General features: G+C 47.5%; 1 protein-coding gene across 1 annotated transcript in view; it reads right to left on the bottom strand.

Moving 5' to 3' along the window:
- The window catches only part of LOC147111436 (dedicator of cytokinesis protein 9-like), a 499826-nt gene extending 476324 nt beyond the window's left edge, over positions 1 to 23502 (bottom strand). The window contains exon 1 of the mRNA XM_085998427.1: positions 23010 to 23502. Within this exon, the coding sequence (XP_085854553.1) occupies positions 23010 to 23114 (105 nt within the window). The 5' untranslated portion in view covers positions 23115 to 23502. The remainder of the gene's footprint in view (positions 1 to 23009) is intronic.
- Between the last annotated feature and the right edge of the window lie 2524 nt (positions 23503 to 26026).

Below are 26026 nucleotides of genomic sequence, written 5' to 3'. Positions count from 1 at the left end.
GATGGGACGGCAACAGCTCGGTCCCGTCGGTGCCGGATAGCACAAAGTTTCCTGTAGTTGGAGGCTCTAGCAAGTAGGTGGCACTGCTGAACGAATGCCGAAAGCTTTTGAGGTGTTTCACAACAACAACTTGCATTTATAGAGCACCTTTTAACCTAGTAAAACGTCCCAAAGCGCTTCACAGGAGCGTCAGCGAACACAATTCGACAACGAGCCACATAAGGAGATATTAGGACAGGTGACCAAAAGTCTGATCAAAGAGGTAGGTTTTAAGGAGCGTCTTAAAAGGAGGATGGGAGAGAGGTAGAGAGAGGCGGAGAGGTTTAGGGAGGGAATTCCAAAGCTTAGGGCCCAGGCGGCTGAAGGCACGGCCACCAATGGTGGAGCGATTAAAATCAGGCGATGCGCAAGAGGCCAGAATTGGAGGAGCGCAGAGCTCTCGGAGGGTTGTATCACTCCATCTTAAAGATGTTTAAAAAGCCATCAGCTGTGGGCAACGTCACAGGTAATTCACCACGAAGACTAGATATAAATAATCCTCTTGGTTATCAGTCATGTTATAAACCTTAAATATATATTTATTTTCTGTCCAACATCAAGATCACACCCTATTACAAAATTCTTCCATAAAATTCTTACCAACACAATTAAAATAAATCCAATAAATCAGTCTACATTTATTTCCTGCATTCCCACCACAAACTGAGTCAACAGTCGCAAACAGGATGCTATTGTTTTCTTGGGAGGAGGAGGGAAAATATCTCGGATTCCACTTCCTGGTAATTTGCACAAGTATCTCAGCATAGAATGATACAGCACAAAAGGAGGCCATTCGGCCCATCGTGCCTGTGCCGGCTCTTTGAAAGAGCTCTCCAATTAGTCCCACTCCCCTACTCTTTCCCCACAGCCCTGCGATTTTTTTTTCCTTTTCAAGTATTTATCCAATTCCCTTCAGAAAGTTACTGTTGAATCTGCTTCCACCGCCCTTTCAGGCAGCGCATTCCAGATCGCAACAACTCGCTGCGTAAAAAAAAAACTCATCTCCACCTCTGGTTCTTTTGCCAATTGCTGTGTCCTCTGGTTACCGACCCTCCTGCCACTGAAAATAGTTTCTCCTTATTTACGCTATCAAAACATTTCATAATTTTCAACACCTCTATTAAATCTCCCCTTAACCTTCTCTGCTCCAAGGAGAAAAATCCCAGCTTCTCCCGTCTCTCCACATAACTGAAGTCCCTCGTCCCTGATACCATTCTAGTAAACCTCCTCTGCCCCCTCTCCAAGGCTTGGACATCCTTCCTAAAGTGCGGTGCCCAGAATTGGAGACAATACTCCAGCTGAGGCCTGACCAGTGATTTATAAAGGTTTAGCATCATTTCCTTGCTCTTGTACTCTCTATTCATAAAGCCCAGCATCTTAATACAAGAAACCCCTGTTCATGGTTACTTGGGACGTTTATTACATTTATTAAGGCGCTATATAAATGCAAGTTGTTGTTGAGCGATAGATACAGTTGCTACTGTGCAGTGTCTTTTTAGCACAAAAGCACCGATGCATTAACATTGTACTTATGCTGCAATAAATATCTTTCCTCAAATTTCTCTCATTGACATTTATGATATCTCCAGAGACCTTCGATTCATAAAAATGGTTAATTATTCTGCGACAAGTCAAGCAAACAAGTATCCAGGCGCAGAAGAGTATTATGACTCCAGACTTATCTAAACCTGTTAAACCTGATCTTCAAATTGGCATCAGGCACATGTACAGACTTATATTAACTGCTGACGAATGCGCTGAAAATCCTGCCTGATTCATTTTAGTTTCAGAAATTAATATATTTATTCACACAAGGAAATGAAAACACAATCTCCAAAGTAGCATCTGGTGTCAGCCGTGGCTCAGTGGGCAGCACTCTCGCCTCTGAGTCAGAGGGTTGTGGGTTCAAGTCCCGCTCCAGGAACTCGAGCACAAAAATCCAGGCTGACACTCCCAGTGCAGTGCTGAGGGAGTGCCACACTGTCGGAGGTGCTGTCTTTCGGATGAGACGTTAAACCGAGGCCCTGTCTGCCTTCTAAGATGGACGTAAAAGAGCCCAGGGCCACTATTTTGAAGAAGAGCAGGGGGAGTTCTCCCCGCTGTCCTGAGGCCAATATTTATCCCTCAACCAACATCACTAAAACAGATTATCTGGTCATTATCACATTGTTGTCTGCGGGAGCTTGCTGTGCGCAAACTGACTGCCGCATTTGCTACATTACAACAGTGACTACACTTCAAAAATACTTAATTGGCTGTAAAGCACTTTGGGACGTCCGGTGGTCATGAAAGGCGCTGTAGAAATGCAAGTCTTTTTATTTAAACTGGCAGTCTTCGCTCACAACATGAAAAATATATCTTGTTGTTTAGTTGCCACAACATTATCAGTTTAAACAAAATGACAGCAAGATGGGAAGATTTTCAGATTTGCCTAATTGGCTTTACACTCTGCCGTTTCTGCGTGGCTCTGGGAATACTTTAAAATTCATTCATTGGATGTGGGCGTCGCTGGCAAGGCCCAGCATTTATTGCCCATTCCTAATTGCCCGAGAAGGTGGTGGTGAGCCGCGTTCTTGAACCGCTGCAGTCCGTGTGGTGAAGGTGCTCCCACAGTGCTGTTAGGGAGGGAGTTCCAGGATTTTGACCCAGCGACGATGAAGGAACGGCCAATATATTTCCAAGTCAGGATGGTGGGGAACTTGGAGGTGGTGATGTTCCCATGCGCCTGCTGCCCTTGTCCTTCTAGGTGGTAGTGGTCGCGGGTTTGGGAGGTGCTGCCGAAGAAGCCTTGGCAAGTTGCTGCAGTGCATCTTGTAGATGGTACACACTGCAGCCACGGTGCACCGGTGGTGGAGGGAGTGAATATTTAAGGTGGTGGATGGGGTGCCATTCAAGTGAGCTGCTTTGTCCTGGATGATGTCGAGCTTCTTGAGTGTTGTTGGAGCTGCACTCATCCAGGCAAGTGGAGAGTATTCCATCACACTCCTGACTTGTGCCTTGTAGATGGTGGAAAGGCTTTGGGGAGTCAGGAGGTGAGACGCTCGCCGCAGAATACCCAGCCTCTGACCTGCTCTTGTTGCCACAGTATTTATGTGGCTGGTCCAGTTAAGTTTCTGGTCAATGGTGACTCCCAGGATGTTGATGGTGGGGGGTTCAGCGATGGTAATACCGTTGAATGTCAAGGGGAGGTGGTTAGACTCTCGCTTGTTGGAGATAGTCATTGCCTGGCACTTGTGTGGCGTGAATGTTACCTGCCACTTATCAGCCCAAGCATGAATGTCGTTCAGGTCTTGTTGCATGCAGGCATGGACTGCTTCATTATCTGAGGAGTTGCGAATGGCACTGAGCACTGTGCAATCATCAGCGAACATACCCATTTCTGACCTTATGTTGGGGGGGAAGGTCATTGATGAAGCAGCTGAAGATGGTTGGGCCTAAGACACTGCCCTGAGTAACTCCTGCAGTGATGTCCTGAGGTTGTGATGATTGACCTCCAACCGTCACAACCATCTTCCTTTGTGCTAGGTATGACTCCAGCCAGCGGAGAGTTCCCCGCCCCCTCCCCCTCCCTCTCCCGATTCCCATTGACTTCAGTTTTACTAGGGCTTCTTGATGCCACACTCGGTCAAATGGTGCCTTGATGTCTAGAGCAGTCACTCTCACCTCACCTTTGGAATTCAGCTCTTTTGTCCATGTTTGGACCAAGGCTGTAATGCGGTCGGGAGCCGGGTGGTCCTGGCGGAACCCAAACTGGGCATCAGTGAGCAGGTTATTGGTGAGTAAGTGCCGCTTGATAGCACTATCGATGACACCTTCCATCACTTTGCTGATGAGTGAGAATAGACTGATGGGGCGGCAATTGGCTGGATTGGATTTGTCCTGCTTTTTGTGGACAGGACATACCTGGGCAGTTCTCCGCATTGTTGGGTATTTGCCAGTGTTGTAGCTGTACTGGAACAGCTTGGCTAGAGGCGCGGCTAGTTCTGGAGCACAAGTCTTCAGGTCGACAGTAGGGATGTTGTCGGGACCCTTAGCCTTTGCTGTATCCAGTGTGTTAAGCCGTTTCTTGATATCACGTGGAGTGAATGGAATTAGCTGAAGACTGGCTTCTGTAATGGTGGGGACCTCAGGAGGAGGCCGATATGGATCATCGGCACTTCTGGCTGAAGATGGTTGCAAGCGCTTCAGCTTTGTCTTTTGCACTCACGTGCTGGGCTCCACCACCATTGAGGATGGGGATATTTATGGAGCCTCCTCCTCCCGTTAGTTGTTTAATGGTCCACCACCATTCACGACTAGATGTGGCAGGACTGCAGAGCTTTGATCTGATCCATTGATTGTAGGATCGCTTAGTCCTGTCTATAGCATGCTGCTTCTGCTTTCTAGCATACGTGTAGTCCTGTGTTGCAGCTTCCCCAGGCTGGCACCTCATTTTTAGGTACGCCTGGTGCTGCTCCTGGCATGCTCTTCTACACTCCTTATTGAACCAGGGTTGGTCCCCTGGCTTGATGGTAATGGTAGAGTGAGGGATATGCCGGGCCATGAGGTTACAGATTGTGGTGGAATACAATTCTGCTGCTGCTGATGGCCCACAGCGCCTCATGGATGCCCAGTTTTGAGCTGCTAGATCTGTTCTGAATCTACCCCATTTAGCACAGTGGTAGTGCCACACAACACGATGGAGGGTGTCCTCAGTGTGAAGACGGGACTTCGTCTCCACGATGACTGTGCGGTGGTCACTGCTACCAATGCTGTCATGGACAGATGCATTTTGGTGTTTTAATAAATTAATAATGAAACAGACTTTGTCTGTGGTAACTTTAGAGGTTGATATTTCCCCACCGATGTAATGGGCACTGGTAGCAGTAACCGTAACCTAGCAACTGCTCTCTAACAGCAAGACTAATTCCATCGGAACTGCACACGGAAAACAATTGGCCTTTATCACACTATTGTTTAATGCACAACAAACTAGCTCACAGTTTCACATTTAAGCACACAAGTGCAATGTTTTCGATTGCTAATGGGTTTTAAGTGCACATTTTATCATTGCGCTTTGCAAATGAGTAACAGACCATCGAATCATAGAAGTTTACGGCACAGAAGGAGGCCATTCGGCCCATCGTGTCTGTGCCGGCCGAGAAAGAGCTCTCCAGCCTAATCTTCCAGCTCTTGGTCCGTAGCCCTGTAGGTTACGGCGCTTCAGGTGCATATCCAAGTACTTTTTAAATGTGATGAGGGTCTCTGCCTCTACCACCCTTTCAGGCAGTGAGTTCCAGACCCCCACCACCCTCTGGGTGAAAAAAGATCTCCTCAACTCCCCTCTAATCCTTCGACCAATTACTTTAAATCTATGCCCCCTGGTTATTGACCTCTCTGCTAAGGGAAATAGGTCCTTTCTATCCACTCTATCTAGGCCCCTCATAATTTTATACAACTCAATCAAGTCTCCCCTCAGCCTCCTCTGTTCCAAGGGAAACAACCCCAGCCTATCCAACCTTTCCTCATAGCTAAAATTCCCCAGTCCTGGCAACATCCTCGTAGATCAGTCCAGATAATTTTTATTAATTATTCATTCTTGGGAAGTTGTGGCTTTCAAAAGGGAGTTGGATAAGTACCTGAAGGAAAACAATTGCAGGGCTACGGGGAAAGGGCGGGGGAGTGGGACTAGCTGAATTGCTCTTGCAGAGAGCCGGCATGGCTCGACGGACCGAATGGCCTCCTTCTCTGCTGTAATCATTCTATGATTTAATCTCTCCTGCCTTCCATCCTATCACAGACCTTCCCTTTGTGTTCTTTCCTCCCCTCCGTACTTGCTTAAAACCTGTTACATCTCTAACTTTTTCCAGTTCTGACGAAAGGTCATCGACCTGAAACGTTGGGCCAGAAATTCCAGGCCAGAAGCGTGAGTATGGTCGGGTTACTCACGCATCTGGCCGTTGGAAATGCCGGCGTTCAGCAGGAACAGCGCATGCGGGGAACGCCGGCATTTCCAGACCCGAGGTCTATTCACAGCGCGTGCAACTGCACAGGCAGCGCTTGCGCAGTGAACTTTGTAGATTTCACTGATGGATTCAGTGAGGATACGTCCCTAGAACTTACACGTGAAAAAAGCAAGTGTAAAGTTGTTCATTGGCTGGGGAAGGAGATATATTTTATGGAGGAGCTTATGAAATGCAATATTTAGGTTTGGGAAAGGGAGGGAAGTTATTTTAAGAAATTTTAAGTAAGTTTTAAACTTAAATTTTTTTTTTTTTTTTTTTTTAAACGGGTTTTCAGAACGGTAGGTAGAAGGAGCAATTGTGGCTGTGTGAATGGAATGTGAGAATGAGTTATGTATGTATGTCCACATATATTCCTTTACGTATATGTATGTATGTTTTATATTCCTTTACTAATGTGTATGAATGTATGTTTTTAATTATGATTTTCCAATAAGTTACTTTCTCTGAAAGTCATAATTAAATAATACATTCATACACATAAGTAAAGGAATATATACATAACACGCAAAGGAATATATACAGACATACATACTTTCAGAAGCTCCACGATAATAAATATCTTCCTCCGCAGCCTCTGGAGCAACTGTACCCATGCTTTTTTCATGTGTAACTTGTAATGACTTGACCTCACTGAAAGCAGTAATGAAAGCGGCGAATTATACTGCGCACGCGCTGCCTGTGCAGTCGCACGCGTTCTGCCTCTGAACCCCTTCGTTCAGAGGACAGGAAATGCCGGTTTTCCCCACATGCACTGTGCATGCTGCATTTCATCCAGCCAGATGCGTAAGTACCCCGACCGTACTCGCGCATTTGGAAGGGAATTACTGGGCCAACATTTTACATGTCAATAAAATGAAAAATTTAACAATTGCACGACTTGCCCCCTCGCATCTGCGACTGAGGGTCCAAGGAGGTGCATTGCGCAAGAGGTCATCATCGTACGTATCCTCACACTGTTCCCTTTGGGGAACTGTATGAAGTGGTGGAAGGATTTATGGCCGTGATTAACGCTCATTCCGTGACCGTAACCATCTTTGAACCAGCCATTAGGGTGGTTAGTCCTATGGCGGGAGGGTTTTACGGGCTCCCACAACCCATCTGAGGGGGGGGGGGCCACCAACACCCACGGACGCAAGTATCCCGCTGGATGTCCACCCAGAATTTAAAGTTGGAACTCCGACTCCACTTGCCGGGACTGTCTGGAGTGGGGTTCAAAACCCTACTCCTTCTGGCCCAGTGGCGGGGATGCTTACTGCTACGCAAAAGGCCCACTCCGCACAAAAGGTGACACCCATACGTTTCCTGCGCCTTTTCCCTCCCCGTGACTGGAGCCCTATGCTGCCATTTCACGTTGCTAATCGGATTGGGCCTTTGTCATAGTGGTAGGATCCCCGCCGCTGGGCCAGATCAGGGTAGGGTTTCGAACCCCGCTCCAGACAGTCCCGGCAAGTGGAGTCGGAGCTCCGGCTCTAAATTCTGGGTTGACATCCAGTGGGATATTTGCGTCCGTGGGTGTGGGTGGCCCCCCCTCCTTGTATAGCTTGTGGGAGCCCGTAAAACCCTCCCGCCATAGGACTAACCGCCCTAATGCCTGGTTCAAAGATGGTTACGGTCACGGAATGAGCATTAATCATGGCCATAAATCCTTCCACCACTTCATACAGTTCCCCAAAGGGAACAGTGTGAAGACACGTATGACGACGACATTGCTAAATAAATAAATGGAATTTAAAAAATTCTTTTAGGGCTTTTAAAAGTCTTTAAATTGCTTTAATTCTGTTTAAAACTACTTCAGATTACTCAAAATAATGTAAACATTTTAAAAAGTTTATGAAAGTTACCAAAATCTTCAAAAAACTTCCAAAAACCTATTTAAACTGCTGCTTTGCATGTAAAAATGGTTAGCAGCTTGACAGAAACATTGGGGGCGTGTCCAGTGAAACTGAGACCTCAAGGGGCGTGTCTCACTTGCACTGCACGCTCCTGACTTCGCGCTGGCTGCACTCCTGGGCGGCGTGACGTCATACGCTGCCCGGGATTCTTCTTCTGGAAACACCAATTCCAGGCGTCCCTGGAGCTGATCGGCAGTAGCGCGGGGTAAGTGTAAATACGGGGCTTGCACGCGCTGCAAGCCCCGTTCTGGAATTTCTGGGCCGTTAACTCTGTTTCTCTCTCCACAGACGCTGCCTGACCCGCTGAGTGTTTCCAGCATTTTCAGCCTTGATAATTTTTTTAAAAGTGTCTCTCTGCTGCCATTGGAAGGAGGCAAGTCAGGCAGTTTATATTTCTAGCTATACCACAACAACTTGCATTTACATAGCGCCTTTAACGTAGTAAAACGTCCCAAGGCGCTTCACAGGAGCGTAATCAGTCAAAAATTGACGCCGAGCCACATCATCAGACATTAGTACGATAGCAAAATACTGCAGATGCTGGAAATCCGAAATAACAACAGAAAATGCTGGAAAAACTCAGCAGGCCAGGCAACATCCGTGGAGAGAAAATAGAGTCAACGTTTCAGGTGAAAACCCTTTGTCAAGACTAAATATGCACAGGAAATGAAATAGATCAAGAGGCCAGGCTGGGAGAGAACAAAAGAGAAGAGACATTAAGAGGTATTCAAAACGAGACGAGATGGTGATAGGACTGGTGGAGACAAAAGACGGCTCTAGATTAGGTGTGAAATGTGCTGGCAGAATGGGAGACAGCTGCCATGTGGGAGAGAAAAAAAAGCGGGGGGGGGGAAAAGGCCAAAATAAAAAGTGTGGATAAAAAACAAGTGTAAAAATGTAATAGGGGCCGAGGTTATGATCTGATCATCTTCCAATTAGGCACTTTACAGCCTTCCGGACTCAATATCGAGTTCAACAATTTCAGATCATAACCTCGGCGCATTTCACACCTAATCTAGAGCCGTCTTTTGTCTCCACTAGTCCTATCACCATCTCGTCTCGTTTTGAATACCTCTTAATGTCTCTTCTCTTTTGTTCTCTCCCAGCCTGGCCTCTTGATCTATTTCATTCCCTGTGCCTCTTTAGTCTTGATAAAGGGTTTTGACCCGAAGCGTTGACTCTATTTTCTCTCCACGGATGTTGCCTGGCCTGCTGAGTTTTTCCAGCATTTTCTGTTGTTATTTCATCAGACATTAGGACAAGTGAGCAAAAGTTTGGTCAAAGAGGCAGGTTTTAAGGAGGCGAGAGAGGCGGAGCGGTTTAGGGAGGGAATCCCAGAGCTCAGGGCCCAGACAGCTGAAGGCACGGCCACCAATGGTGGAGCGATGAAAATCGGGGATGCACAAGAGGCCAGAATTGGAGGAGCGCAGAGATCTCAGAGGGTTGTGGGGGCCGGAGGAAGTTACAGAGATAGGGAGTGTGGGCGAGAAGGCCATGGAGAAATTTGAACACAAGGATGAGAATTTTAAAATCGAGGCGTTGCCGGACCGGGAGTCAATGTAGGTCAGCGAGCACAGGGGGTGATGGGTGAACGGGACTCGGAGTGAGTTAGGACACGGGGCAGCAGAGTTTTGGATGAGCCCCAGTTTACGAAGGGTGGGTGAATTGAAGCTGGCCAGGAGAATGTACCAGACGGAGGGGGAAATAATAATTTGCCATCAGCTGCAGTTCCACAATACAAATGCACCTCAAGGTTACTGAGATGAATGGGGTCTGCCCACTCCCTCCTCCATGACAACACTGCGGAGGAACGGATGGGCTGTTGTGCTCAGTGTGACCATGACCAGAACAATTGTTAACAGGCTGCAAATTGTCCCTTTATACCACGGGCCTGACTCAGATAGCACAAGTGCTATTGATGACAACAACAATGCAGTGTTAATGACCGGGGCCGTACGGCATCAGAGGCAACAATAGCCTTCGACAACAGGATGTCCATTCTAAGAATCTAACCCAAACTGCAGTCAGCAGTCAATGTAAAAGCAATGTGTATAAAGTCAACTCGGCCCACCGCCTTCCTGTCAGCTGGCCCAGATAGGGCCCAGGAGGGTCGCCAATCCTCCCGGATTGCCCTGGAGTCTCCAGGAATTGAAGATTCATCTCCAGTACACGGCTGGGAGCAAAAAAAATCGGGAGAAAAATCATAAAAGAAAAGAACGACTTGCATTTCTATAGCACCTTTCACGACCACCGGACATCCCAAAGCACTTCACAGCCAATGAAGTACTTTTGAAGTGTAGTCACTGTTACTGTCACTGCCCCCGCCACACAGTACTGCCCCCCGATTATCAAAATCCACGACAAGGCCTTGGACAACGTGGACCACTTTCCATACCTCGGGAGCCTACTGTCAACAAGGGCAGACATCGACGACGAAGTCCAACACCACCTTCAGTGTGCCAGTGCAGCCTTCGGTCGCCTGAGGAAGAGAGTGTTGAAGACCAGGACCTCAAACCTGGCACTAAGCTCACGGTCTACAGAGCAGCAGTGATACCCGCCCTGCTGTATGCCTCAGAGATATGGATCATGCACAGCAGGCACCTCAAAGCACTGGAGAGGTACCACCAACGCTGCCTCCGCAAGATCCTGCAAATCCATTGGCAGGACAGGCGCATCAACGTCAGTGTTCTCGCTCAGGCCAACATCCCCAGCATCAAAGCTTTGACCACGCTTGATCAGCTCCGATGGACGGGCCACATCGTCCGCATGCCCGATACGAGACTCCCAAAACAAGCGCTCTACCCAGAGCTCCGGCACGGCAAGAGAGCCCCAGGTGGGCAGAGGAAACGCTTCAAGGACACCCTCAAAGCCTCCTTGAAAAAGTGTAACATCCCCACCGACACCCGGGAATCCCTGGCCCAAGACCGCACAAAGTGGAGGAGAAGCATCCGGGAAGGCGCCGAACATCTCGAGTCTCTTCGCCGGGAGCAAGCAGAAGCCAAGCGCAGGCAGCGCAAGGAGCGCACGTCAACACAAGCACCCCACCCACCCGCCCCTTCAACCACCGTCTGCCCCACCTGTGACAGAGACTGTAGGTCCCACATTGGACTCATCAGTCACCTGAGAACTCATTTTTAGTGTGGAAGCAAGTCATCCGCGGTTCCGAGGGACTGCCTAGGAAGAGTCACTGTTGTAATGTAGGAAACGCGGCCGCCAATTTGTGCACAGCAAGATCCCACAAATAGCAATGTGATAATGACCAGATCATCTGATATTTAGTGACGTTGGAGGAGGGATAAATATTGGCCCCAGGACACCGGGGAGAACTCCCCCGGGCTTGTCTTCGAAATAGAGCCCGTGGGATCTTTTAGACCACGAAACAGCAGACCGGGCCTTGGTTTAACGACCCGGATTTTGCGGGGCCTGACATAAGAAAACTACTAGGCTCTTGGTCTAAGCGTTAAACAAAGCTTTAATCAACTGTTTTACAACATGGAGGTCTAGTTGTGTCCTTCACTAGTTCCTGTTAAAAATGTCCTGCGCAAGCTGGGCCCGTGCCTGAGTATTTATACTCTCCCTGGACAGCGCCACCCGTAGGCCGCTCAGTATTATTTCGTAAGTCTTTCTTTCATAAATGACTGATTCATGTCAGGGCTTTTACACGCAAGTTCTGGGTCTCCGTGTGCGCTGCGCATGCACGAAACCTGGAACTTGCGATCTGTCAAGTTTCAGCTCGACAGATCGCACGAGTCCGCTGGAAATGGACTTTCGCTGGTGGGGAGTCGAGGCTATTTTCCCAGCGAATACCCACCAAACCCTTACAGCTGGTAAAAGCAGGCTTAGGGTCTTCCTTTACCAGCGTAAGGGTTTAAATAAATATTAAAATAATTTTTTTGAAATCATTTAAACATTCAAAAACCTTTAAAATTAATTTAGGCTATTTTTGGCCCCTTTAAAAATGTTTAAATTTATTTTTCAAAAAATTTACATTTTTGTTTTAAATGTTTAATTAAATTGTATTTTCATTAATTATAAACATGTGGTGATTTATTTTTATTTAGGTTGTGTGAAAATGTGTTTTTTTGGCTGATTCCTGTTCTGCTCACGGGGATTCCGTATGTAAATGGTATCTCCGTAAGCATAATGGGAATCCCCCTTTGTGATTGGTTGGGCCGGCCCACATGATCCCAGGGACGCTGGCAAACTGCCTGCGCCCCCTGGGATCCGTGGGCATTTATGCAGGCCCATACCCGCAGGCCCAGGAGCGCGAGAGTCCGAAGATATGGAGGCACCAGGTGGGTGCGGAGTTTTCTTGCGGATCGGAGGCATTTGCCCGCGGGACGCCTCCGACCGCAATTTCAGGTCCATTGTCTCATCCGAAAGACGGCACCTCCGACAGTGCGGCGCTCCCTCAGTACTGCACCTCCGACAGTGCGGCACTCCCTCAGTACTGCCCCTCCGACAGTGCGGCGCTCCCTCAGTACTGCCCCTCCGACAGTGCAGCGCTCCCTCAGTACTGCCCCTCTGACAGTGCAGCGCTCCCTCAGTACTGCCCCTCCGACAGTGCGGCGCTCCCTCAGTACTGCCCCTCTGACAGTGCGGCGCTCCCTCAGTACTGCCCCTCTGACAGTGCAGCGCTCCCTCAGTACTGCCCCTCCGACAGTGCGGCGCTCCCTCAGTACTGCCCCTCCGACAGTGCGGCGCTCCCTCAGTACTGCCCCACCGACAGTGCGGCGCTCCCTCAGTACTGCCCCACCGACAGTGCAGCGCTCCCTCAGTACTGCCCCTCCAACAGTGCGGCACTCCCTCAGCACTGCCCCTCCCACAGTGCGACGCTCCCACAGTACTGACCCTCCGACAGTGCGGCACTCCCTCAGCACTGCTCCTCTGAGAATGCGGCGCTCCCTCAGTACTGCCCTCCGACAGTGCAGCACTCCCTCAGTACTGCCCCTCCGACAGTGCGACGCTCCCACAGTACTGACCCTCCGACAGTGCGACGCTCCCACAGTACTGCACTGGGAGTGTCAGCCTAGATTTTTGTGCTCAAGTCTCTGGAGTGGGACTTGAACCCACAACCTTCTGACTCAGAGGCAAGGGTGCTGCCCACTGAGCCACGACTGACACAGTCAGAGTCATTAATAAGAGGCATTAAAAAGAATTGTGTGGGTTTGTTTTTTTACATTTTCTTTGAAAACTTCTGTGTTATTGTTATAGAAGTATTGGAGATGAGAAATAAGGCTGTTTGTGCAAGTGGGGCTGTTGAGAGGCGAGAGGTTTGTGATGAAACATAGAAAAATAGGAGGTGTAGGCCATTCGGCCCTTCGAGCCTGCTCCGCCATTCAATATCATGGCTGATCCTCTATCTCAATACCATATTCCCGCTCTCTCCCCAGACCCCTTGATGCCTTTTGTGTCTAGAAATCTAACCATCTCCTTCTTAAATATATTCAGTGACTTGGCCTCCACAGCCTTCTGTGGTAGAGAATTCCACAGGTTCACCACCCTCTGAGTGAAGAAATTTCTCCTCATCTCAGTCCTAAATGTCCTACCCCGTATCCTGAGACTGTGACCCCTCGTTCTCGAACCCCCCTAGCCAGGGGAAACATCCGCCCTGCATCCGGTCTGCTAGCCCTGTCAGAATTTTATACGTTTCCACGAGATCCCCTCTCATTCTTCTACTCTAGTGAATACATCCAACCAGATTTGGCAACACGAAGGGCCAGCGATGCAATTTCGCCATTCCGGCCTGATGCTGAAAGGCCCTGGTCGTTTACACTGCAGAGTGGCAAAAAGTTGCAAAAATTACTTCGCACAACAGCGTGAAACCTTTCACCTGCACACCTCCATGTTGCTGCTGGACCTGCCCACAGTATCAGCCAGTTAGATTCAGCAACAACAGATCACAACGCAATTGGCCCAGAAATTCGGGTCCCCACGGGTGAGTACGCACGGGGTACTCACCCGTAGGCCCAATGGAAGTGCCGGTTTCCTGCATGCACTGCGCATGTGCGGGAAACCGGCACTTCTGTTCCCCTGAAAGAAGGGGTTCAGAGTTCGAACGTGTGCGCAGGAGGGGCAGCGCGTGCGCATCGAACTTAGGTTTTTTTTTTTTTTTACAGGTTTTCCCGGGAGGGTAAGTCTCCACAAGTTACACATATAAAAAGCAGGCGTAAGGCCTGCTTTTTACAAGGTAAGTGGTGAATTAATTAAAATTAAAACATTTTTTCCACAGGTTTATTATTTTTAAATACTTTAAAGCAAGGTAAGCTTATTTTTAGCCCCGTTAGAAAATAAAATTATTTTTTTCAAAAATTTAAATTATTGTTTAAAATAGTTATTTCATGTAATTTATAGCTTATTTTAAAAATGTGACTTTAAAAAAAAAATTATTTGAAGAATTAGTGTTGTTATGGGGCCGTAGTATTTCTAAGTTTTGACAGGTCTTCCTGTCAGACTTATGAATGGAGCATTCCCTGCTCCGATTGGCTCCCCATGGCCCACGTGATCCCAGGGGACGCATCAAACTAACTGCGCCCCTGGGATACGCAAGCACTGCGCGCCGGCAGTTGGCGGAGGCCCAGGATCGGAATTCCACGGGGGCCCACAGCTCAACGGCCGGCGCGCAAGGTAAGTGCAGGTCGGAGGCTTACACCCGCGGGAAGCCCCCGACCCGAATTTCTGGGCAATTATTGAACTACCTTCATTGGAAGTGCCTCAGTAAATTAAATAGGGTAACGAGATAAGTTAAATAGCAGAAGCACACCGTTCCTCTTAATTCCAGTACACGCTTCCAGACCATGTTGTCACCCAAGACTCGATGCTTTGTATACTGCAGTTCAAACATAAAGCTCATCAATTGATTAAGAGTTGTTTAAAGTATGCATTTATTAGATGAACTTGCATTCATATAGTGCCTTTCACGACCTCAGGACGTCCCAAAGCGCTTCACAGCCAATGAAGTACTTTTGCAGTGTGGTCACTGTTGTAATGTGGGAAACGCGGCGGCCAATTTGCGCACAGCAAGCTCCCACAAACAGCAAGGTGATAATGACCGGATCATCTGGCTGAGGGATAAATATTGACCAGGACACCAGGGAGAACTCCCCCTGCTCTTCTTCCAATAGTGGCCGTGGGATCTTTTACGTCCACCCAAGAGGGTAGACGGGGCCTCGGTTTAACGTCTCATCTCAAAGACGGCACCTCTGACAGTGCGGCACTCCCTCAGTACTGACCCTCTGACAGTGCAGCGCTCCCTCAGTACTGTCACTCCGACAGTGCAGCGCTCCCTCAGTACTGCCCCTCCGACAGTGCAGCGCTTCCTCAGTACTGCCCCCGACAATGCAGCGCTCACTCAGTACTGCCCCTCCGACAGTGCGGCGCTCCCTCAGTACTGCCCCTCCGACAGTGCGGCGCTCCCTCAGTACTGCCCCTCCGACAGTGCGGCGCTCACTCAGTACTGCCCCTCCGACAGTGCGGCGCTCCCTCAGTACTGCCCCTCCGACAGTGCGGCGCTCCCTCAGTACTGCCCCTCCGACAGTGCGGCGCTCACTCAGTACTGCCCCTCCGACAGTGCGGCGCTCCCTCAGTACTGCCCCTCCGACAGTGCGGCGCTCCCTCAGTACTGCCCCTCCGACAGTGCGGCGCTCACTCAGTACTGCCCCTCCGACAGTGCGGCGCTCCCTCAGTACTGCGCTCCCTCAGTACTGCCCCTCCGACAGTGCGGCGCTCCCTCAGTACTGCCCCTCCGACAGTGCAGCGCTCACTCAGTACTGCCCCTCCGACAGTGCGGCGCTCCTTCAGTACTGCCCCTCCGACAGTGCGGCGCTCCCTCAGTACTGCCCCTCCGACAGTGCAGCGCTCCCTCAGTCCTGCGCTGCGCACATCAGCTTGTATGCCTGATGCAGTCCTAAACACTTCATATCGATTTGAATAACATAAACATTTGCCAAAGGGTCTTTTAAACCTCTTTAAGCATCTCCAAAGCATGAGAAGTAACATTAATTGATCGAGACCTGTTCTGTAACAACAAATTGTCAATGAAGTGTTTAAAAAAATTCCTGTAGAAAATTTAATGCAAGAACAGCCAACTGATCAAGCCTGAATCTATTTCTCGCAAGCTTTTGCAGAGTCTCAGCGAGGTTACCCAGCGCGGTTTTGTACCTGCTGCAGTGACTCAGTCACTTTGAACGCCTTGAGTTTGGAGCAATGTGCGTGCGCCCATCATTATTAAGTTAAAATTATATTCCCCATAATTTCAATGGGGTGAAAATAAAAAGTTTTTTTTTCCAACTTTATCGAAGACTGCCAGAGGCTCTTTTATTACATTTTGGGAAAGCTAGTGCATAAACACAGCTGTTACTGTCCAAAATAAAATAAACAGCGCACTTAAGACGTTATGCAATTGAAAATTTCCAAACTGAGGTCGATGGATTTTGTTGGGCATGGGTATTAAAGGTAATGGAACCAAGGCGGGTGGATGGAGTTAAGACACAGATCAGCCATGATCTAACTTTTTTTTTAAAATTCGTTTATGGGATGTGGGCGTCGCTGGCAAGGCCAGCATTTATTGCCCATCCCTAGTTGCCCTTGAGAAGGTGGCGGTGAGCCGCCTTCTTGAACCGCTGCAGTCTGTGTGGTGAAGGTACTCCCACAGTGCTGTTACGGAGGGAGTTCCAGGATTTTGACCCAGCGACGATAAAGGATCGGCCGATATATTTCCAAGTCAGGATGGTGTGTGACTTGGAGGGGAACTTGGAGGTGGTGGTGTTCCGTGCACCTGCTGCCCTTGTCCTTCTAGGTGGAAGAGGTCGCGGGTTTGGGAGGTGCTGCCGAAGAAGCCTTGGCGAGTTGTTGCAGTGCATCTTGTAGATGGTACACGCTGCAGCCACGGTGCGCCGGTGGTGGAGGGAGTGAATGTTTAAGGTGGGGGAACAAGCTCGAGGGGCTGAATAGCCTCCTCCTGTCCCTAATCTCAGCATACTGTATTTTTAATGTGGGCTTTGATCAGTATTCAAAGCACTTGATCATCCTTCCAGATACCAAGTTCAATATTTTAATTTATTTAATTTAAAGCTGCATCCTTAGAACCAGCAGTGAAAAAGATTGACCTACTAGCTCGGTAAATTCGCCGATTCGGATAATCACACTTTTGATTGCCAATTGGCTCTTCAAAGGTGCAATCAATTCGCACTTGTACACAATGTTGGCCATTACTCAAGAATGAGAAAGTACAAGCTGTACATTATAATGGCTGCCCAAGCAACAATACATGTACAGGGTCCCCTTCATTGGTTTTAAATATTCCCTCGGCACAGAATGATTCAAAATAAATCTGGCACATGTCTATAATTAATCCTTGAATATTCTGCTACTCTTTAGGATTTGCAATGAGTAAACTACTTACATTTTAAGACCCAAAGACAATTACAGATGAAGAGACCATTCAGCCCATCCTTCCATGGAAGGCTGCATCAAACTACAACAAAGACTTGTATTTACATAAAGCGCCGTCAATGTAGTAAAACGTCCCAAGTGTTACCCTACCTAGAAGACCATTCCAGGTATCATCAGTGTGCGTACCCCTTCAATACGGGCGGCACGGTGCCATAGTGGTTAGCACTGTTGCCTCATAGCGCCAGGGACCCGGGTTCGAATCCGGCCTCGGGTGACTGTCTGTGTGGAGTTTGCACATTCTCCCCGTGTTTGCGTGGGTTTCCTCCGGGTGCTCCGGTTTCCTCCCACAGTCCAAAGATGTGCGGGTTAGGTTGATTGGCTATGATAAATTGACCCTTAGTGTTAGGGGGATTAAATACGTGGGGTTACGGGGATAGGGTGGGATATGTGTTCGTGTAGGGGTTACGGGGATCGGGTGGGATATGTGTCGGTGCAGGCTCGATGGGCCGAAATGGCCTCTATCTGCAGTGTGGGGTTTCTGTGTGATTCTGTGTGAATACTAGAAGGGGAAAATTTGCAGGGCTATGGGAAGAGAGCAGGGGGAGTGTGACTGATTGGATGGCTCCACCAAAGAGCCAACATTGGGCCAAGTGGCCTCCTTCTGTGCGGTTATCATTCTATGATTGTGTGTGTGTGAAGAAATGTTTCCTGGTTTCTCTCTTGCACTTGCCTCACAGCAGTCAGTATCCTCCAGACTTGATTAATGGTCTGATTATTCCAAAGCAAAACATTTCTATTGTATTCATATTTCTTATACCAGAGTGTTTCTTTTTTATCAGTCAGAACTCCCATCTAAAAGCTTTTATGAAGTTTATAAGTCTTGTTGTGGCCTTAAATGGGAGGGATTCCCCAACACCAATCTCACTGACGGGTACAGATGGTATTAAACATCTAAACCTCTTAGTGAGACGCTCGTTTGGCAACCTTTCCAGGTGCCCAGAATTATCGTATCTACTGTGGACTTGTTGGGGCAGGCAACGTCGCAGATTGAGGCCATGATCATGTTCACACTGAATGCTTAACAATTTCGTCACAACCAGTGAGAGTTCACCAAAACCTTTCCAGGAACGAGCAACAAAACAGTTACAAATCAACGCGCAAAATTGACGGGCAGGAAAAGGCCAGCTGGTCCATCAAGCCTGCCCGACATCACGATAGCCGAAGCATCGTGACTCGATACTTGCGACCTCTCCCACAGCCGTGTAATCTCCCGGGAGAGGCAACAAAAAAAAAACAGGGGCCAATAAGGGAACAAATACTCTGCAAAATTCCTCTCTCACCCACTCAGGCGACCGAAACCAGTCCAGGAGATCACACGGACCAAGCGTTCTCTAGAAGTCCACTGACCTTCTTGATGATGCGATCTCTGCCCCAGTCAGGAACCGCTCCAGCTCCCTCTTGAAGGCAATGCAGAGAGTCAGCACCCACCGCACCTGCCGAAAATCTTTGGAATTCTCTGACCCAGGGGGCTGTGGATGCTGAGTCGCTGAGCATATTCAAGGCTGAGATCGATAGATTTTTGGACTCGAGGGGAATCGAGGGATATGGGGATGGGACGGGAAAGTGGAGTCGAGGTCGATGATCAGCCATGATCTTATTGAATGGCGGAGCAGGCTCGAGGGGCCGAATGGCCGACTCCTGCTCCTAATTCTGATGTTCCAGAGGCTCACTGCTCTCTGTGTTATATTGCATCACAATATTCCCCTGTAAATACCTAGCAATTGAGTTAGTATGTATTCTAATGCAACACAATTACAAAACTGCCAATTCAAACAGTAAGATAATCCGCTCCAGTCAAACTGCTCCAAATTGAGTGGCACAAAAAAACATTATTATTTAAAAACACTGGGGTCGGATGTTTATAATTACGACCTCAGCAAATATCATGGTCCATAGAATAAGGGATATCTGATTTTTGTATTGCTTGCAATCTTTTTAAGATACAGGTAATATTATTTTCTAATGTCACGTGTGATTCTGTTTCCTCCGCTCTGTTTTTCATAATATTTTTTGTATAAACTCAAGCAAGTTGACTGGAGCGATTGAATCTTACTGTTTATTATTTTTATTTGGCAGTTTTTGTAATTGTGTTGAATAAGAACACAAACCAACTCAACCGCTGGGTACATACTTGGGAATATTGCGACTCGTAATTCAGGGAGCCTCAATGGATGTGTCAAATTTAAACAAATATGTAAATGTTGTGCTGGTTTTCAAAATTCTGTAGTGGGTTTGGATCATTTGTTGAAGTAAATTGTTTGGGATCAGAGTGTTTGTCTTAATGTCCTTTGGAACGTGGGTCTCCACAGCTTGAAAACATTGTTGTTTTGAGGGGGTTGGGGGTGAGATGAAGAGGGGTGGGAGGAGGCTCGTGTGGAGCAGAAACACCGGCACGGACCAGTTGGGCCGAATGGCCTGTTTCTGTGCTGTAAATTCGACGTCATTCTATGTAACACTTTTTTTACAAAATGTTAATAGGCACATTTGATTCAAATCTATCATATATTAAGCAGACATGAATCAGTTCCAATGCAAGCAGGATAAACAATCACTTCATCTTTCTTCATGCAAATACAAGCAAATGAGGGCCACAATACTGCCAGTTAGTTACAGCAGGTTCCCAAACTCAAAATGCCCTTTAAAAGGAGAAACGGTTTCCACTGGCAGGAGGGTCGGTAACCAGAGGATTCAGATTGAAGGTCATTGGCAAAATAAAAAGCCCGGGGGAGGGGAGGCGGAGATGAGGAGAAATGTGTTCACACAGTGAGTTGTTGTGATCTGGAATGCGCTGCCTGAAAGGGCGGTGGAAGCAGATTCAGTAGTAACTTTCAAAAGGGAATTGGATAAATACTTGGAAAAGGAACGATTTGCAGGGCTATGGGGAAAGAACAGGGGCCAGTGGGAGCTCTTTCAGCGAGCCAGTACAGGCACGATGGGCCAAATAGCCTCCTCCTGTGCTGTATCATTCTATAATTATTTGGATTATTAATTATAAACAATTAAGAGCTTATGAAATAGGGGCAGGAGTCGGCCGTACGGCCCCTCGAGCCTGCTCTGCCATTCAATAAGATCATGGCTGATCTTCGACCTCAACTCCACTTTCCTGCACTATCTGCATATCCCTCGATTCCCCGAGAGTCCAAAAATCTGACGATCTCTGTCTTGAATATACTCATCGACTGAGCATCCACAGCCCTTTCGGGTAGAGAATTCCAAAGATTCACCACCCTCTGAGTGAAGAAATTCCTCCTCATCTCAGTTCTAAATGGCCGACCCCTTATCCTGAGACTGTGACCCCTGGTTCTAGACTCTCCAGCCAGGGGGAAACAACCTCTCAGCATCTACCCTGTCAATCCCCTTCAGAATCTTGTATGTTTCAATGAGATCATACTCTCATTCTTCTAAACTCCGGAGAGTATCGGCCCAATCTACCCAATCTCTCCTCATAGGACAACCCTGTATTGTAGTAAAAAGGTCACGGTATCAAATAAAACTGTGTTGCTCTTATTTGCAAACATACCTGGAGAACAGACTTGCAGTCACCTTCAGAAGTATGAAGCATTCATACATTGATGAGCATCAAAAGCCAGGAGCCGAGTTGCAGAAGCATTTTGTTCAAGTGAAGTTTGGAGCTCACCATTACTGATCCACTTCAATTCTGTAGTTCAACATCTCGAGTAGAATCTTAAAATGGGAGCTCCAATGAATTCTGAAATACTGTGCACAGCTGCTAACCATTTAGGTTTTATTATCTCTACGTTAAATAGAACTTGTGGACAGTGAAATAACTATCCCTAAACCTCTCTGCCTCCCTCTCCTACTTCAATGCGCTCCTTAAAACCTACCTCTTTGACCAAGCTCATTTCTCCTTATGTGGTTCGGTGTCCGTTTTTTTCTGACAACACTCCTGTGATGCGTCTTGGGGCGTTTTACTACATTAAAAGGTGCTATATAAACGCAAGTTGTTGTGTGTGTATTGAACATTCTTAAAATGGAGTTGGGCATTTTAGAAAATTGGATTTGTCCACAAATACTATAAAATAAAGTTGTCAAAACTACTCGAAGTGTACAGCTTTTAAATGCAAGTAACATATGCAAGGGAATTACGGGCACCTTAAACCAACTTTTGTCAGAAGTGTTGTTTGTTTTGAGCGGTAACCTATAACTTTCACAAAAAGTTAAAACATCAAATCAGGAAACAAAAATAAATCACCTCAATCAGGAAACCATTTCGCGTGTAAAACACAGTAGGCTGCACGAACAAACAGGCTTAACAGCATCGCCACCTTGCCCCTTACAAGGGGAGATGAGAAGATTTTTTTTTTTTAAACGCGAGTTCTGATCTGGAACGTGCTGCCTGAAAGGGCGGTGGAAGCAAATTCAGTAATAACTTTCAAAAGGGAATAGAATGTATACTTGAAAAGAAAAAATTTGCAGGGCTCTGGGGAAAGAGCAGGGGTGAGTGGGACTAATTGGAGAGCTCTTTCAAAGACCTGGCACAGGCACGATGGGCCAAATGGCCTCCCTCTGTGCTGTATGATACTTTATATGAAATATACAACATAACAACCATGTAAAGGGGGAAGCAATGTTCATTTTTACACTCATTTAAGACAATTAAACAAATGCAGATCATCACAAAACTCAAAAAAAGATTTGAAAGTGCGATAATTAACAAAAATAGTAATAAACAAAATTTCAAATAAAATAATTTACTGTTCATGCAGACAGAGAGCTATACACACACTCACAGACAAATATACACACACACATATATAGTCAAATATACGCCCACACAAATATAGACACACAGACCCACACAAATATAGACACACACAAATATACAGACACACATAGACCCACACAAATATACAGACACACATAGACCCACACAAATATACAGACACACATAGACCCACACAAATATACAGAGACACACAAATATACAGACACACACAAATATACAGACACACATAGACCCACACAAATATACAGACACACACAAATATACAGACACATAGACCCACACAAATATACAGACCCACACAAATATACAGACACACATAGACCCACACAAATATACAGACACACAGACCCACACAAATATACAGACACACACAGACCCACACACAAATATACAGACACACACAAATATACAGACACACAGACAAATATATATATTGGTAATCATTATAGAAAATGTGCATATATACGAGTGTGTCTATATAATATAATACACATTCATTATAGATAATACGTGTATATATATTACCTGTATTATATATATATAAATAAATTCGTGTGTGGCATATGTAATGACACACACACGTGTATATATATAAAGATAGACAGATACATATCAAGACACACACACTTGCTCTCTGGCCCTCGGGAGCAGTACAATGAACAAGCTCTTTCCCTTTCTCTGCCAGCTCCGATGTTGCAGTGCCTGGCTACTGTGAGCTACATTGTAACCAGGCCCCAAGCGGTGACAATGGAAAGGATAGAGAGAGAGAGGGGGGGAGAGGGAGAGAGGGACGGGCGACGCTCCCCTGCCCTGCCCGGCTCCCCTCTCCCTCTCCCCGGGGGGAAGCAGCAGAGAGAGGCGGGGGTGACTCACCATGAAGACGGAGGTCCTGACCACCTCGGAGACGCTCTGCCGGAGCTCGGCCGCCGTGCCCGGCTTGCTCAGACCCCTGGTGAATCTCCGTGTTTCCTGAGCCATGTCTGGGACTCTCCTAACATAACCTCAGCCCCCCTCGGGAGGGGGGTGGGGGGGACACAAGACCTTCCACACTTCTCCCCCTCCCCAGCTTCCCGAGCTCCGCGGGCAAGATTCACATGCTCCTCGACCCAATTCCTGCTCCTCTTCAATGTTCCTCGCTTCCTCTCTTCAATGTCCCTCGCTTCTTCTCTTGGCTGCCTTTGAGGTCTGGGAATGGGGCAATGGGACTGAGGATGGTTTCTTTTTTAAATTAGGACAAAAAAGATGGTCAGAACAAGCTCTCCCGGTGTTACTCGAGTGGTCTACCGTCCCGCAGCAGAGGAGAGGCTGGTGAACTCAATGCTGCGTAAGCTATACCGCCCTCTCTCTCTCTCTCTCACTCACCATCTACTGCCTTCACCCCACAGGTGAAAGTAACAAGGAAATACAGCAGACCAGTCTCTGCACAAATCACTCAAAACGAAAGTTATGCACTAAAAAATATAACTCCCACATCTTCAAAAAACAAAACTCCTAGTTATGTTTCTGGACTCGTACTGAAGCCTGCTGCAGCTGTTTGCTTTGCATAGCCCAGCAGATTGTACTGCTCCGATTGGAAAGAAAGACTTGCATTCATATTTCATAGAATCCTACAGCACAGAAGGAGGCCATTCGGCCCATCGTGCCTGTGCCGGCTCTTTGAAAGAGCTCTCCAATTAGTCCCACTCCCCCCTGCCCTTTCCCCACAGCCCTGCACATTTTTTCTTTTTCAAGTATTTATCCAATTCCCTTTTGAAAGTTTTTATTGAATCTGCTTCCACCGCCCTTTCAGGCAGCGCATTCCAGATCACAACAACTCGCTGCGTAAAAAAATTCTCCTCATTTCCCCTTTTTTTTGTGCCAATTATCTTCAATCTGTGTCCTCTGGTTACCGACCCTCCTGCCAGTGGAAACAGTTTCCCCTTATTTAATCTATCAGAACCCTTCATGATTTTCAACACCTCGATTAAATCTCCCCTTAACCTTCTCTGCTCTAAGGAGGACAATCTCAGCTTCTCCAGTCTCTCCACGTGACTGAAGTCTCTCATCCCCTGGGACCGTTCTGGTAAATCTCCTCCGCACCCTCAGGAAAGCTGCTGCTCGGAAACGCGGCAGCCAATTTGCGCACAGCAAGATCCCACAAACAGCAACTTGATAATGACCAGATAATCTGTTATGGGATGTTGGTTGAGGGATAAATATTGGCCCAGTACATTTATAAATAGTACATTTATCTCCAGTAAAATCCATCTCCCACTCCTTGGCTCATCCAATGTTTGGTTCAGATTTCAATTTCCCTTATACTTATCACATAGCCAGATAACAAAAAATACCCTCTTCTCTATTGTTTATAAATAGCATGACCAGCAGAAGACCCAGAACAGATCTACATTAGAAGGGGAGGAAAGAAAGACTTGCATTTCTATAGCGCCTTTCACAACCTCAGGACGCCCCAAAGCGCTTTACAGCCAATGAAGTGCTTTTGAAGTGTAGTCACTGTTGTAATGTAGGAAACACGACAGCAAATTGGAGTACAGCAAGCTCCCACAAACAGCAATGTGATAATGACCAGATAATCCGTTTTTAGTTATTAATTGAGGGATACATATTGGCCCAGAACTCCCCTGCTCTTCTTCCAATAGTGGCCATGGGATCTTTTACATTCCCTTTGAGAGGGCAGACGAGGCCTCGGTTTAACGTCTCACCTGAAAGACGGCTCCTCTGACAGTGCAGCGCTCCCTCAGTACTGCATTAGGAGTGTCAGCCTAGATTTTTGTGCTCGAGTCTCTGGAGTGTGACTCGAACCCACAACCTTCTGACTCAGAGGCGAGGGTGCTGCCCACTGATGAAAGAGTTTACAGGGCAAGAAGGTCACTGGGAGAAGATGATGGGTCAGTTTAGATTGCTACTGTGGAAGACCCAGCGATTGGTCCTACGGTGGGTTGAGAGCAGAATACCAAGGGAGGTGCAGAAAGAAGCTGAAGGCTAGTTCAGGAGGGATTCAAACATTGGACAATAGCAGCAGAAAAGATAGCCTTGGAATAGAGTCCAAGCACTAGGGTCGCCAACCCTCCAGCATTGTCCTGCGATCTCCAGGAACTGAAGATTAATCTCCAGGCCACTGCAACAAGCAAACCCAGGAGAAAAATCATTGGCGCATTAAAATAAAATTGGTTGATTTTCTTCGCACATTTCTTAAAATCATTGGAGGCAGGATAAAAATGCTCTTTGACTGACAGCATCATCCAATCAGGTAATTTTTAAAAATTGTTTATGGGATGTGGGCGTCGCTGGCAGTGCCAGCATTTATTCCCCATCCCTAGTTGCCCTTGAGAAGGTGGTGGTGAGCCGCCTTCTTGAACCGCTGCAGTCCGTGTGGTGAAGGTGCTTCCACAGTGCTGTTAGGGAGGGAGTTCCAGGATTTTGACCCAGCGACGATGAAGGAACGGCCGATATATTTCCAAGTCAGGATGGTGTGTGACTTGGAGGGGATCTTGGAGGTGGTGGTGTTCCCATGTGCCTGCTGCCCTTGTCCTTCTAGGTGGAAGAGGTCACGGGTTTGGGAGGTGCTGCCGAAGAAGCCTTGGCGAGTTGCTGCAGTGCATCTTGTAGATGGTACACACTGCAGCCACGGTGCGCCGGTGGTGGAGGGAGTGAATGTTTAAGGTGGTGGATGGAGTGCCAATCGAGCGGGCTGCTTTGTCCTGGATGGTGTCGAGCTTCTTGAGTGTTGTTGGAGCTGCACTCATCCAGGCAAGTGGAGAGTATTCCATCACACTCCTGACTTGTGCCTTGTAGATGGTGGAAAGGCTTTGGGGAGTCAGGAGGTGAGACACTCGCCGCAGAATACCCAGCCTCTGACCTGCTCTTAAGAGGCTGTTCACTTTCCAATT

The sequence above is a fragment of the Somniosus microcephalus genome, chromosome 10, assembly GCF_052327205.1.
Source record: "Somniosus microcephalus isolate GS21.2 chromosome 10, FLI_Smic_1.0, whole genome shotgun sequence".
NCBI lineage: Eukaryota > Metazoa > Chordata > Chondrichthyes > Squaliformes > Somniosidae > Somniosus > Somniosus microcephalus.
This window is presented reverse-complemented; position numbering and strand designations above follow the sequence as displayed.